This window comes from Oncorhynchus clarkii, chromosome 6 (assembly GCF_045791955.1).
Source record: "Oncorhynchus clarkii lewisi isolate Uvic-CL-2024 chromosome 6, UVic_Ocla_1.0, whole genome shotgun sequence".
NCBI lineage: Eukaryota > Metazoa > Chordata > Actinopteri > Salmoniformes > Salmonidae > Oncorhynchus > Oncorhynchus clarkii.
In genome coordinates this window covers 83,559,724-83,572,989 of record NC_092152.1, presented here as the reverse complement: position 1 = coordinate 83,572,989, position 13,266 = coordinate 83,559,724, and the positions used below count along the sequence as shown (strand labels likewise).

General features: G+C 48.2%; 1 protein-coding gene across 8 annotated transcripts in view; it reads left to right on the top strand.

Moving 5' to 3' along the window:
- LOC139411730 (transducin-like enhancer protein 3-B) overlaps window positions 1–5,888 on the top strand; it is a 57,463-nt gene extending 51,575 nt beyond the window's left edge. For all 8 annotated transcript variants that reach the window (XM_071158408.1, XM_071158414.1, XM_071158412.1 and 5 more), the window contains 5 exons: window positions 841–1,088; window positions 1,264–1,411; window positions 2,942–3,092; window positions 3,608–3,684; window positions 4,133–5,888. In XM_071158408.1, coding sequence (XP_071014509.1) covers window positions 841–1,088; window positions 1,264–1,411; window positions 2,942–3,092; window positions 3,608–3,684; window positions 4,133–4,240 — 732 coding nt within the window. In that variant the 3' untranslated portion in view covers window positions 4,241–5,888. The remainder of the gene's footprint in view (window positions 1–840; window positions 1,089–1,263; window positions 1,412–2,941; window positions 3,093–3,607; window positions 3,685–4,132) is intronic.
- The last annotated feature ends 7,378 nt before the right edge of the window (window positions 5,889–13,266 follow it).

Genomic DNA, 13,266 nt, shown 5'->3' with positions numbered 1-13,266 from the left:
CACCCCATTAGTCATTCTCCCATCCTCCCCATTCATCAGTTTGATACTGTCTCCTGGCCACTTTGGAGAGGGGGATGGAGCAGAGGGAGAGTGCTGGCTTTGTGACCAGGTCTTATATAGTCATCAGCAAGCTGTTTAATTCATCTGAGAGCCCCGGCCCTCTATTGATCTGTCATTCACATCACCCGCCTCATGGACCCAGTCCAGCTAACACTCTTCTGCCTTTGTTAAAGCTGAAAATGAGTCTCGCTCCACACACCACAGCCGAGGGAAGCCATACTCAAACACACTCTGATGCTTTTCTCCTCACACCTGCTTCCAAAGGCACATCTGAGCTGTCTTTGTTGCAGGTGCATTTTAACAGTTGAATAAGATGAGAGAAAAGAAGAAACCTGCACATGGCTCTCGCTGGGGCCGCGGCTCTCGCTGGGGCCGCGGCTCTCGCTGGGGCCGCGGCTCTCGCTGGGGCCGCGGCTCTCGCTGGGGCAAGCGGCTCTCGCTGGGGCCGCGGCTCTCGCTGGGGCCGCGGCTCTCTTAAGCTTTATGTATTGACCTCAAGGCCTTCGTCAGAGCATCCCTATGGAGATACTGCTCCACCCACATCCGTTCAATTCATCCAATGGGGTTGGAGTCGCCATATTTGCTTTTAAATCGAATCACATTTTATTGGTCTCATTCAATATTTCTCAGATGTTATTGCGGGTGTAGGGAAATGGCTATGTTCCTCGTTCCAACAGTATAGCAATATTTAGCAATACATTTGTGTGTCTCACGATACCTGCTATTATCACGATAACTGTCTGAAGCACAAATGTTAACTGGCTCCCTCTCTGTCTCCAGAACAGGGACAACTACATCCGCTCCTGTAAGCTCCTCCCTGATGGCCGCACCCTGATTGTGGGCGGTGAGGCCAGCACGCTGACCATCTGGGACCTGGCCTCTCCGACGCCACGTATCAAGGCGGAGCTCACCTCCTCGGCCCCCGCCTGCTACGCACTGGCCATCTCCCCCGACGCCAAAGTCTGCTTCTCCTGCTGCAGTGACGGGAACATTGCTGTCTGGGACCTGCACAACCAGACCCTGGTCAGGTGAGTGATCCATCTGAAGAGAGTAGAGGACTGGTTGGGGCTGGGAGGGATGTACCCATGTGATTTTAGCAGTAATGGAGTAGCAGTAATGATTGGAGTGGGATTACATTGAAATGTCCACAGCGTGAGTGGAATCACTTGGCTAAGTTCCACTGTGTTTGTTTGGGTTTTGTAGGCAGTTCCAGGGCCACACGGACGGCGCCAGCTGTATCGACATCTCCCACGATGGGACCAAGCTGTGGACCGGAGGTCTGGACAACACCGTCCGCTCATGGGACCTGAGGGAGGGTCGCCAGCTCCAGCAGCATGACTTCACCTCCCAGGTACGCACGTATTTATGTTTACGCACGCACGCGCACACACACACACACACACACACACACACACACACACACACACACACAGGGGATGCAACGGTACAGTGGGCCCACGGTTTGGTACGGTTTCGGGATATTTACATTTAAGAAAAAAAATAAACACATCACCCTTTAAACCCTTTAACTATTTTATTTAGCCTGAAACGTTCCATTCAGAAAAATGTCAACATGACTGACTGCCTGGTTTCTGTCTCTCCTGTATGACAGCAAGGGGAGAATACAATGAAAAGGGCTTCTTCGCTTTGACAAGCTGTAGGTGCTTTGCCAATGTGGGGCCCAAACCCATCAGCTTCACGGATGGCGCTCACTATGTTTTGTGCGTTATCTGTAGTGGCTGGGATTGTGATATTTGGTCTCTCTAGCGTCCACTCAGTCACAGCATTCATTAAGTGTGCGCTTGTATGACTCTCATACAGGGGCCGAGTTTGCAACACATAGATCTCCCAGACCAGTACATAGTGAACCGTCAGCTTTGAGTTGCTCTGGAGGTCCAACTATCAGTGGAGAGAGCTAGATAGGGTGTATGTGTCAATTCCTTTTAAATGTCTCTCTGTGATGTTTCATAGAGTTTGGGAATTACTTAGCTGCTTAAATGTGTGCAGGAGGGGACATTGTAACGCGGTTCAATTGTTTTATAATCAGGTGACGAAATCCCGAGTCAGTAACCACCGAAAAGGCCTGTAAATCTTTGGCTATGATGAATACTCCCACTGCTTTCGTTATTTCTTAGTTTTTCTGAATTTGTCACAAATAGTTGTTGAAGGCAGCAATGAGAGATTGTGTTTTGGCTAACGAGTGGACTCTCCTTGCTCCTGCTGCAAGGGACGCGGCTGAGTGATGGCCACGTAAATGACACATCGTGTTAGAAGTGTTTCAACTGGAGTAGCCGACAGGGGCAGAGCAATGCTTGCAGACTGTACTTTGTTTGTTTACGGTCTTCTTACCCTCGTCATCGTATTGAGCGCTGAATCCAGAATGTTCCCACATAGCGGATTTGAAAGATGCCGGTGTCTCTCTGTCTCCCCATTGTCACGTTGGAGCTGAGAGAGTATTTGTTTTTAGTTTCCTCTCTCTTCATGGGGCCCCTTTAGGGAGGTTTCCTACTGAGATGTCAATGCAAATCGTCCATTGGTTGTTTAAGGGGGAGGGGGGTTGCTGTCACTGCGGTTGCCACATTTTGAGACATTGCTGTTGAGTGAAGTTTGTCGGCCGTCAGTAGCCCCTTAACGACCACAAGCTGCGTGTCTGGTTCTGCGGATCTGAATGTATCACGTGCCTGTAGTCTGCAGCGCAATGAGCATGCGTTGGAAATTACCGGAAAATGACAGGCGTATCGTAATTCCGCCGTTCACGTGTGCATATTGAACCGTAGGGGGCGTACCGAACGGTTCGACAACATACAGTGTACCGTTGCATCCCACACACACACACACTCTATTTTGCCCTGGTTCACCCCCACCTCCCGTCTCCTCCCAGATCTTCTCTCTAGGCTACTGCCCCACAGGGGAGTGGCTGGCAGTGGGCATGGAGAGCAGCAATGTGGAGGTTCTCCATCACACCAAGCCGGACAAGTACCAGCTCCACCTGCATGAGAGCTGCGTCCTCTCGCTGAAGTTCGCCTACTGTGGTAAGAAACATGTCCAGAGTGCTAGAAGTCATTTATAACCTCTGTTTATGTAGTTCACGTGTAGAAACCTTTTTTCTCAAGGAATTGAAGGACATGATGACACACAAATACATGAGCTCAGAGTCCAGGTTGTCCTCACCAAGCAGGACAGGCCTGCACACGACTCTCCAAGCACCAAAATCCACATGGTTTAACATTTAGTAGCTAACCCAATACAACGGATGTGGGGCAGTTGGTATTACTTGTTGGTACTTCTACTGTACCAACAAGTAATACCAACTGCCCCACATCCGTTGTATTGGGTTAGCTACTAAATGTTAAACCATGTGGATTTTGGTGCTTGGAGAGTCGTGTGCAGGCCTGTCCTGCTTGGTGAGGACAACCTGGACTCTGAGCTCATGTATTTATGTGTCCTCATGTCCTGTGTCTGAAGGTAAATGGTTTGTGAGCACGGGGAAGGACAACCTGGACTCTGAGCTCATGTATTTATGTGTCCTCATGTCCTGTGTCTGAAGGTAAATGGTTTGTGAGCACGGGGAAGGACAACCTCTTGAATGCCTGGAGGACTCCTTACGGTGCCAGCATATTCCAGGTACTCCAATAACACACACACTCTCAAACACGCATAGATGCTCACAGTCCTGGGACATGACCAGCAGCATGGAAACCCCAGCTACCACTGTCAGTTGTAATCTGGAAATCAGAAGCCAACAAATCAAATCAAATGTGTCACATACACATGGTTAGCAGATGTTAATGTGAGTGTAGCGAAACGCTTGTGCTTCTAGTTCCGACAATGCAGTAATAACCAACGAGTAATCTAACCTAACAATTCCAAAACTACTACCTTATTCACACAAGTGTAAAGGGATAAAGAATATGTACATAAAGATATATGAATGAGTGATGGTACAGAGCGGCATAGGCAAGATGCAGTAGATGGTATCGAGTACAGTATATACATATGAGATGAGTAATGTAGGGTATGTAAACAAAGTGGCATAGTTTTAATAGTGTTTTTTTACCCTTTACATCAACAGTCAAAGGAGTCCTCTTCCGTCCTGAGCTGCGACATCTCTGCAGACGACAAGTACATTGTGACGGGCTCCGGAGACAAGAAGGCCACAGTGTACGAGGTGATCTACTAGGAACACCAGTTTGACCCCTCCTAGTGGCCTGACAAGGGGAGCTGCTAGACCCTCCTCCTCCTCTTACTTCACTCACCACACCCCCTAACCTCAAAGACCACCAGGGATTGGACTACAGACCATGTCGGCCGATACCGCTCCGGGATTGGTGCTCAGAAGGCACCATGAACTGCGCTTGGCAGTTGGCCTGGCTATGATTGGCTATCGGTGCAGACTGTAACCCAATGGGCACTGAAGATGTAAATTGTCTTGCTGTTGTTTGATCTGTTCCTGGGCCTGTTTTTGGAGGGTTTATTTTTGAAGGTGATGAATGTTTCTGTAATGTGACTGGATGAAGCAGTGCTTTGTCTTTACAACAGTTGCTCCCTGGACGTCTTGTGAAAATTGTACATAATGGAGTAATAAAGACATTTTATATATATATATATTATAAATATATATATCTATTTTCATGTCCTGGTGTACTTGTGACGTTTTTGCTTTCGGCCTCTCCCTTCTGCTTGATATCCAAGGGAGAACAGAAAGTAGAATAAGCATTTCGTTTTTAAGGATCTTTTTTTGGGGGGGGGGTGTTGAAGCACGTTCTCCAGGCTGACCTTTTTCCAAATCAAATGGAAATGTCTCTCCAAAAACTAAATGGTCAACCAGAACACGTTTGTGGAGATTCAAATGTGAGTTTTGGGATGGTGCCCTTTTTTTTTGGGAGCTACGAAAATGTCTGGGAAGTGGAGCCTGCCGGCTCAGGCAGAGCCACGGAACTCCGTGGAATACCACAGGACCCCCGCTTGGACCGGCCTATCAGAGGAGACTGGGGGATCGGCGAGAGGAGGAGAACAATGTAAATTAAAACCATATTAAAGAAACTAACTGTACTACTTTCTCTGTGCCCTTTTATGACCCGTCTCTCTTACGTCTTGGATGGTGTTTTGGGTGGTCTGGTTGGTGTTGAACGATGGACTTCAATTCTACTGGATTATTACTAGTACGGGCTGACGGACTTGGCTTATCGGCCGCGTCCCCAGTTCATATGGCTGGACGGACACAATCTGAACTAGTACGGGCTGACGGACTGGGCTTATCGGCCGCGTCCCCAGTTCATATGGCTGGACGGACACAACCTGAACATTGAGTCTGGACCTAAATCTGATGTAGAACAACCCACAGGGTCATCTAGATGGGGGGTTAAGGAGAACATGCTTCTATGGAATCCATTGATTTGATCCTCTATCCTCATTTATCAGTACATCATCATAACCGGACTTGGATTCCAGTCGATATACAGTGCCTGTTAAGTGCTAGGGTTGGCTATTACGATCTTTCAAAATGTAAAGCAGAAGTTAGCATTGTGACCAGCATCTACATAATGTTCAGTACCGAGTAAGATGAAGGTGCCTCTAGACACGGATCTGTTTGGTACCCAAATGGTGCTGAGGGTAAGATGCTCTGTGTCTAAGGGGAATATCTTCCTCCACCGTTCAGCTGTTGGGGTGAACACTCAGATTGTTCACTGCGCCCCCAATACCCTCCTTTCCTTCAGTCATAACGAGGGGTGAAATGTGAGCGTCTCCAATTCACAACCAAAGTATGTAGCAAAACTGTGTCAGCACTGAACATAATGTACAGTTGATGATCATTCAATAAACAGTTTGTTTTTGTAGAAAGACTTCCCAGTTCATTTCAATGCAACATATTGTTGAGGAAGTGCGCAGTCGTTGTATCAAAGAGCGTTTTGAGTACTTCTACGAGAGCCGTGGGTGTCTGTGTCTGCCCTGACATTAACTTCCTCTTAATAGGTTTGAAAGTAGATACGTTTGAGTGTAGCGTCTAAACCACTGGAGTCTTCCACTTATACCCCACACTTGATGTGATACTTAAACACGTTTAACTGTTTCATAATGAATACCTAACCTCAAACATATGCCTGGTGATTCCTTCTAGTTAACTGGATGCTGTATATGAGGTGTGTGTGTGTGTGTGTGTGTGTGTGAGCCTGTTGAATAGCAGTGGAGTCAGTAGGCTGCTGTCCAGGCTTGTCGTTGTGGTCGCAGGCTGTTCAACAGACTAATGCTGGGAGAGGAGACGCATTGCTGAGGATCTGGGTGTGTTGCCAAACCACCCGTGTGACTTAAGAGTGTCACACACTGCTGCCTCAGCGCCTCGCTGAAACCACAGGCACGACACACACACACACACACACCCAGTCACAGTAGCTGCCACAGACTTACTACTGGATTATGGGGTCTGTGCATAGGGCTGGACCTGATGAAACTAGTCTACTCAAGATGGCAGTGTGTCAAGCCAATGTTTTCAGTTGTCTGTTAGTTGAGACGCTCCAGTTGTTAATGGTTTCCTCCGAATATCATGGAAGAGAGCGAAGACGAGACTACAGGACTATCCACACCTGATCAGCTGCAGTGGAGTATGGATACGTTATGTTCTTAATTCATGTAGTTATTGGGTCCTAAATCCTCCCTCTCTCTCTCCTGGATAGGAAACAACATGTAGTTATCCTAAATACTCTCTCCTGTCCTGGATAGGAAACAACATGTAGTTATTGGGTCCTAAAGCCCTCCCTCTCTCTCCTGGATAGGAAACAACATGTAGTTATTGGGTCCTAAAGCCCCTCCCTCTCTCTCTCCTGGATAGGAAACAACATGTAGTTATTGGGTCCTAAAGCCCTCCCTCTCTCTCCTGGATAGGAAACAACATGTAGTTATTGGGTCCTAAAGCCCCTCCCTCTCTCTCCTGGATAGGAAACAACATGTAGTTATTGGGTCCTAAAGCCCTCCCTCTCTCTCTCCTGGATAGGAAACAACATGTAGTTATTGGATCCTAAAGCCCTCCCTCTCTCTGTCCTGGATAGGAAACAACATGTAGTTATTGGGTCCTAAAGCCCCTCCCTCTCTCCTGTCCTGGATAGGAAACAACATGTAGTTATTGGGTCCTAAAGCCCCTCCCTCTCTCTCCTGTCCTGGATAGGAAACAACATGTAGTTATTGGGTCCTAAAGCCCTCCCTCTCTCTCCTGGATAGGAAACAACATGTAGTTATTGGGTCCTAAAGCCCTCCCTCTCTCTCCTGGATAGGAAACAACATGTAGTTATTGGGTCCTAAAGCCCTCCCTCTCTCTCCTGGATAGGAAACAACATGTAGTTATTGGGTCCTAAAGCCCTCCCTCTCTCTCCTGGATAGGAAACAACATGTAGTTATTGGGTCCTAAAGCCCGCCCTCTCTCTCTCCTGGATAGGAAACAACATGTAGTTATTGGGTCCTAAAGCCCGCCCTCTCTCTCTCCTGGATAGGAAACAACATGTAGTTATTGGGTCCTAAATCCTCCCTCCCTCTCTCTCCTGGATAGGAAACAACATGTAGTTATTGGGTCCTAAAGCCCTCCCTCTCTCTCCTGGATAGTAAACAACATGTAGTTATTGGATCCTAAAGCCTCTCTCTTGCTCTAGTGTCAATGGTTCCCCCTCTTTCCCTGCTTCCACCACAAGTGGCCACAGTACTAATTTGCACTTGAGCGGGGGTTCTGGCTGTCAGGTCGTGATACTGGTGTGTGTGATGGTGACTATAGCGGAACAAAGAGTGATTCTATTCCAAGCAACTGTGTGTGTGTAAATATGGGCCTATGCGTTAACGGTATACGGTGTGTGTAAATATGGGCCCATGCGTTAACGGTATACGGTGTGTGTACTGTGTACGTACATGTCCTCCTCCATCATAGGAGGGACAGTGACCAGGTCAGAGGAGGGACAGTGACCAGGTCAGAGGAGGGACAGTGACCAGGTCAGAGGAGGGACAGTGACCAGGTCAGAGGAGGGACAGTGACCAGGTCAGAGGAGGGACAACAGGACCTTTTACTTTGCGTCATTGGTGACATGTTAAACTAGTGCTGCTTCTCTTTGTCTCTATTGAATGCAGCATTAAGTGAGCAGTATGTGTGGAGAGAAGAGTTCCAGGCTGCATTGAGCTCTGATGACTCACTTGGGAGCCGTAGAAGGAAACTGAAGCAAATGAGCCAGTCTCACCTCTTTAGGAATGATTGGGCTTTTCCCATTGCTTCATGTGTTGCTGCTACACCTCTGTCGGAGCTGCAGTTGGAACGTGTTCGCATGGTCCTAGAAAATCCCATTGTTCTGCACTTAATGCTAATGGATAACTTGGGGTTAGTACTGGAACTGGTCCTAGAAAATCCCATTGTTCTGCACTTAATGCTAATGGGTAACTTGGGGTTAGTACTGGAACTGGTCCTAGAAAATCCCATTGTTCTGCAATTAATGCTAATGGGTAACTTGGGGTTAGTACTGGAACTGGTCCTAGAAAATCCCATTGTTCTGCACTTAATGCTAATGCTTAACTTGGGGTTAGTACTGGAACTGGTCCTAGAAAATCCCATTGTTCTGCACTTAATGCTAATGCTTAACTTGGGGTTAGTACTGGAACTGGTCCTAGAAAATCCCATTGTTCTGCACTTAATGCTAATGGGTAACTTGGGGTTAGTACTGGAACTGGTCCTAGAAAATCCCATTGTTCTGCACTTAATGCTAATGGATAACTTGGGGTTAGTACTGGAACTGGTCCTAGAAAATCCCATTGTTCTGCACTTAATGCTAATGCTTAACTTGGGGTTAGTACTGGAACTGGTCCTAGAAAATCCCATTGTTCTGCACTTAATGCTAATGGGTAACTTGGGGTTAGTACTGGAACTGGTCCTAGAAAATCCCATTGTTCTGCACTTAATGCTAATGGATAACTTGGGGTTAGTACTGGAACTGGTCCTAGAAAATCCCATTGTTCTGCACTTAATGCTAATGCTTAACTTGGGGTTAGTACTGGAACTGGCAGTCACTTCAAATCCTTGATATCCAGAAAATGTGAGGAATTTGTCATTTTGGGAGTAAAGTGACACTTGTCTAAAGCAACTGATTCCCATTATAAGAATATCCTGGGGAGATCTGCAAACTCACTGCAGGGCATCTGGTTCTCATTGTTATATCCTGGGGAGATCTGCAAACTCACTGCAGGGCATCTGGTTCTCATTGTTATATCCTGGGGAGAGCTGCAAACTCACTGCAGGGCATCTGGTTCCCATTGTTAGAATATCCTGGGGAGAGCTGCAAACTCACTGCAGGGCGTCTGGTTCTCATTGTTATATCCTGGGGAGAGACTCACTGCAGGGCGTCTGGTTCCCATTGTTATATCCTGGGGAGAGACTCACTGCAGGACGTCTGGTTCCCATTGTTATATCCTGGGGAGAGACTCACTGCAGGGCGTCTGGTTCTCATTGTTATATCCTGGGGAGAGACTCACTGCAGGACGTCTGGTTCCCATTGTTATATCCTGGGGAGAGCTGCAAACTCACTGCAGGGCGTCTGGTTCCCATTGTTAGAATATCCTGGGGAGAGCTGCAAACTCACTGCAGGGCGTCTGGTTCTCATTGTTAGAATATCCTGGGGAGAGACTCACTGCAGGGCGTCTGGTTCCCATTGTTATATCCTGGGGAGAGCTGCAAACTCACTGCAGGACGTCTGGTTCCCATTGTTATATCCTGGGGAGAGACTCACTGCAGGACGTCTGGTTCCCATTGTTATATCCTGGGGAGATCTGCAAACTCACTGCAGGGCGTCTGGTTCCCATTGTTATATCCTGGGGAGAGACTCACTGCAGGGCGTCTGGTTCCCATTGTTATATCCTGGGGAGAGACTCACTGCAGGGCGTCTGGTTCTCATTGTTAGAATATCCTGGGGAGAGCTGCAAACTCACTGCAGGTCGTCTGGTTCCCATTGTTATGTTCTGGGGAGAGCTGCAAACTCACTGCAGGGCGTCTGGTTCTCATTGTTAGAATATCCTGGGGAGAGACTCACTGCAGGGCGTCTGGTTCTCATTGTTAGAATATCCTGGGGAGAGCTGCAAACTCACTGCAGGTCGTCTGGTTCCCATTGTTATGTTCTGGGGAGAGCTGCAAACTCACTGCAGGGCGTCTGGTTCTCATTGTTAGAATATCCTGGGGAGAGACTCACTGCAGGGCATCTGGTTCTCATTGTTATATCCTGGGGAGAGCTGCAAACTCACTGCAGGGCGTCTGGTTCCCATTTCACCTTCAAACAGGAAATGATACAAGCCCTTTTCTGAGGCGACCATTAACATTGGGTTGGTTTTTCTTCGTACTGTCTGATCACAGGTGAATAGACAGACCTTTCAACTGAAACTAAATAAAATAAAGGAAACACTTAAACAACACAATGTAACTCCAAGTCAATCACACTTCTGTGAAATCAAACTGTCCACTTAGGAAGCAACACTGATTGACAATACATTTCACATGCTGTTGTGCAAATGGAATACACAACAGGTAGAAATTATAGGCAATTAGCAAGACACCCCCAATAAAGGAGTGGTTCTGCAGGTGGTGACCACAGACCACTACTCAGTTCCTATGCTTCCTGGCTGATGTTTTGGTCACTTTTGAATGCTGGCGGTGCTTTCACTCTAGTGGTAGCATGAGACGGAGTCTACAACCCACACAAGTGGCTCAGGTAGTGCAGCTCATCCAGGATGGCACATCAATGCAAGCTGTGGCAAGAAGGTTTGCTGTGTCTGTCAGCGTAGTGTCCAGAGCATGGAGGCGCTACCAGGAGACAGGCCAGTACATCAGGAGACGTGGAGGAGGCCGTAGGAGGGCAACAACCCAGCAGCAGGACCGCTACCTCCACCTTTGTGCAAGGAGGAGCAGGAGGACCACTGCCAGAGCCTTGCAAACTGACCTCCAGCAGGCCACAAATGTGCATGTGTCTGCTCAAACGGTCAGAAACAGACTCCATGAGGGTGGTATGAGGGCCCGACGTCCACAGGTGGGGGTTGAGCTTAAAGCCCAACACCGTGCAGGATGTTTGGCATTTGCCAGAAAACACCAAGATTGGCAAATTCGCCACTGGCGCCCTGTGCTCTTCACAGATGAAAGCAGGTTCACACTGAGCACATGTGACAGACGTGACAGTCTGGAGATGCCGTGGAGAACGTTCTGCTGCCTGCAACATCCTCCAGCATGACCGGTTTGGCGGTGGGTCAGTCATGGTGTGGGGTGGCATTTCTTTGGGGGGCCGCACAGCCCTCCATGTGCTCGCCAGAGGTAGCCTGACTGCCATTAGGTACCGAGATGAGATCCTCAGACCCCTTGTGAGACCATATGCTGGTGCGGTTGGCCCTGGGTTCCTCCTAATGCAAGACAATGCTAGACCTCATGTGGCTGGAGTGTGTCAGCAGTTCCTGCAAGAGGAAGGCATTGATGCTATGGACGGGCCCGCCCGTTCCCCAGACCTGAATCCAATTGAGCACATCTGGGACATCATGTCTCGCTCCATCCACCAACACCCCGTTGCACCACAGACTGTCCAGGAGTTGGCGGATGCTTTAGTCCAGGTCTGGGAGGAGATCCCTCAGGAGACCATCCGCCACCTCATCAGGAGCATGCCCAGGCGTTGTAGGGAGGTCATACAGGCACGTGGAGGCCACACACACTACTGAGCCTCATTTTGACTTGTTTTAAGGACATTACATCAAAGTTGGATCAGCCTGTAGTGTGGTTTTCCACTTTAATTTTGAGTGTGACTCCAAATCCAGACCTCCATGGGTTGATAAATATGTCAATTGATAATTTTTGTGTGATTTTGTTGTCAGCACATTCAAATATGTAAAGAAAAAAGTATTTAATAAGAATATTTCATTCATTCAGATCTAGGATGTGTTATTTTAGTGTTCCCTTGATGTTTTAGATATCTACCTCCATCTCTTTTTAAATCTTTCCTGTAAACAGTATTCTTACTTAATTGTATATTTCTTATTCTTCTTATTCTTCTTATTCATTTTTTTTATTTTTATCATTTATTGGTTGCTGGGATTTGAATTTGCAAGAAAGGCATTTCACTGTAACACACACCCACTCCCACTCTCCTCAGCAGTACTATCCCTCTCAAACTCTCTCTTCCCCTTTGTACCGCTGAAGTAGGCAGCTCTTGAGTACCCAGGCTGAGTTCAGTGTGTGTATGCCTGTGTACGTTTGTTTCTTTTTGTGTGTGTGTGTGGGGGTGTGTGTGTGGGTGGGTGTGTGTGTGTCTGAGAGAAAGACTCTGTATTCCTCACTTTATTAATATAGTAGTCTGGGAGAATAGCTGCAGATTAAAGGAAGACAGTGGAGGGCTGTTCTCCTTCAGCACGGCCAGGGTGGGTTCTGGGAGGTCATCTGTTCTCCTTCAGCACGGCCAGGGTGGGTTCTGGGAGGTCATCTGTTCTCCTTCAGCACGGCCAGGGTGGGTTCTGGGAGGTCATCTGTTCTCCTTCAGCACGGCCAGGGTGGGTTCTGGGAGGTCATCTGTTCTCCTTCAGCACGGCCACGGTGGGTTCTGGGAGGTCATCTGTTCTCCTTCAGCACGGCCACGGTGGGTTCTGGGAGGTCATCTGTTCTCCTTCAGCACGGCCACGGTGGGTTCTGGGAGGTCATCTGTTCTCCTTCAGCACGGACACGGTGGGTTCTGGGAGGTCATCTGTTCTCCTTCAGCACGGCCACGGTGGGTTCTGAGAGGTCATCTGTTCTCCTTCAGCACGGCCACGGTGGGTTCTGAGAGGTCATCTGTTCTCCTTCAGCACGGCCACGGTGGGTTCTGAGAGGTTATCTTTGTGAGAGTGAGTTTCTGATAGCTTCCTCTAACTCTGACCCTTGACTAGAGTGCTTTCATCACAGGGCCATCGGACACACGGACACAAGTGGCCACTTCAGAGCCGGGTCCCAAATTAGAGAGGGGGACTGGGAGAGAAGAGTGGAGAGGAAGGGTGATGAAATGGTGAGTCAGTCTCTTGTTCCCTTGCCATCTTTTCTCTCTCATGCTCTCACATTCCCTCTCTCACCGCTCTCTCTCTGATGACCAATGAGCTCACTCACGCACACACACACACACAGACAGAAAGAGGGAGAGGGGCAGTGAAAATAGAGAAAGAGAGAGAACATAGTGTGTCCTGGGTGGTCCTTGT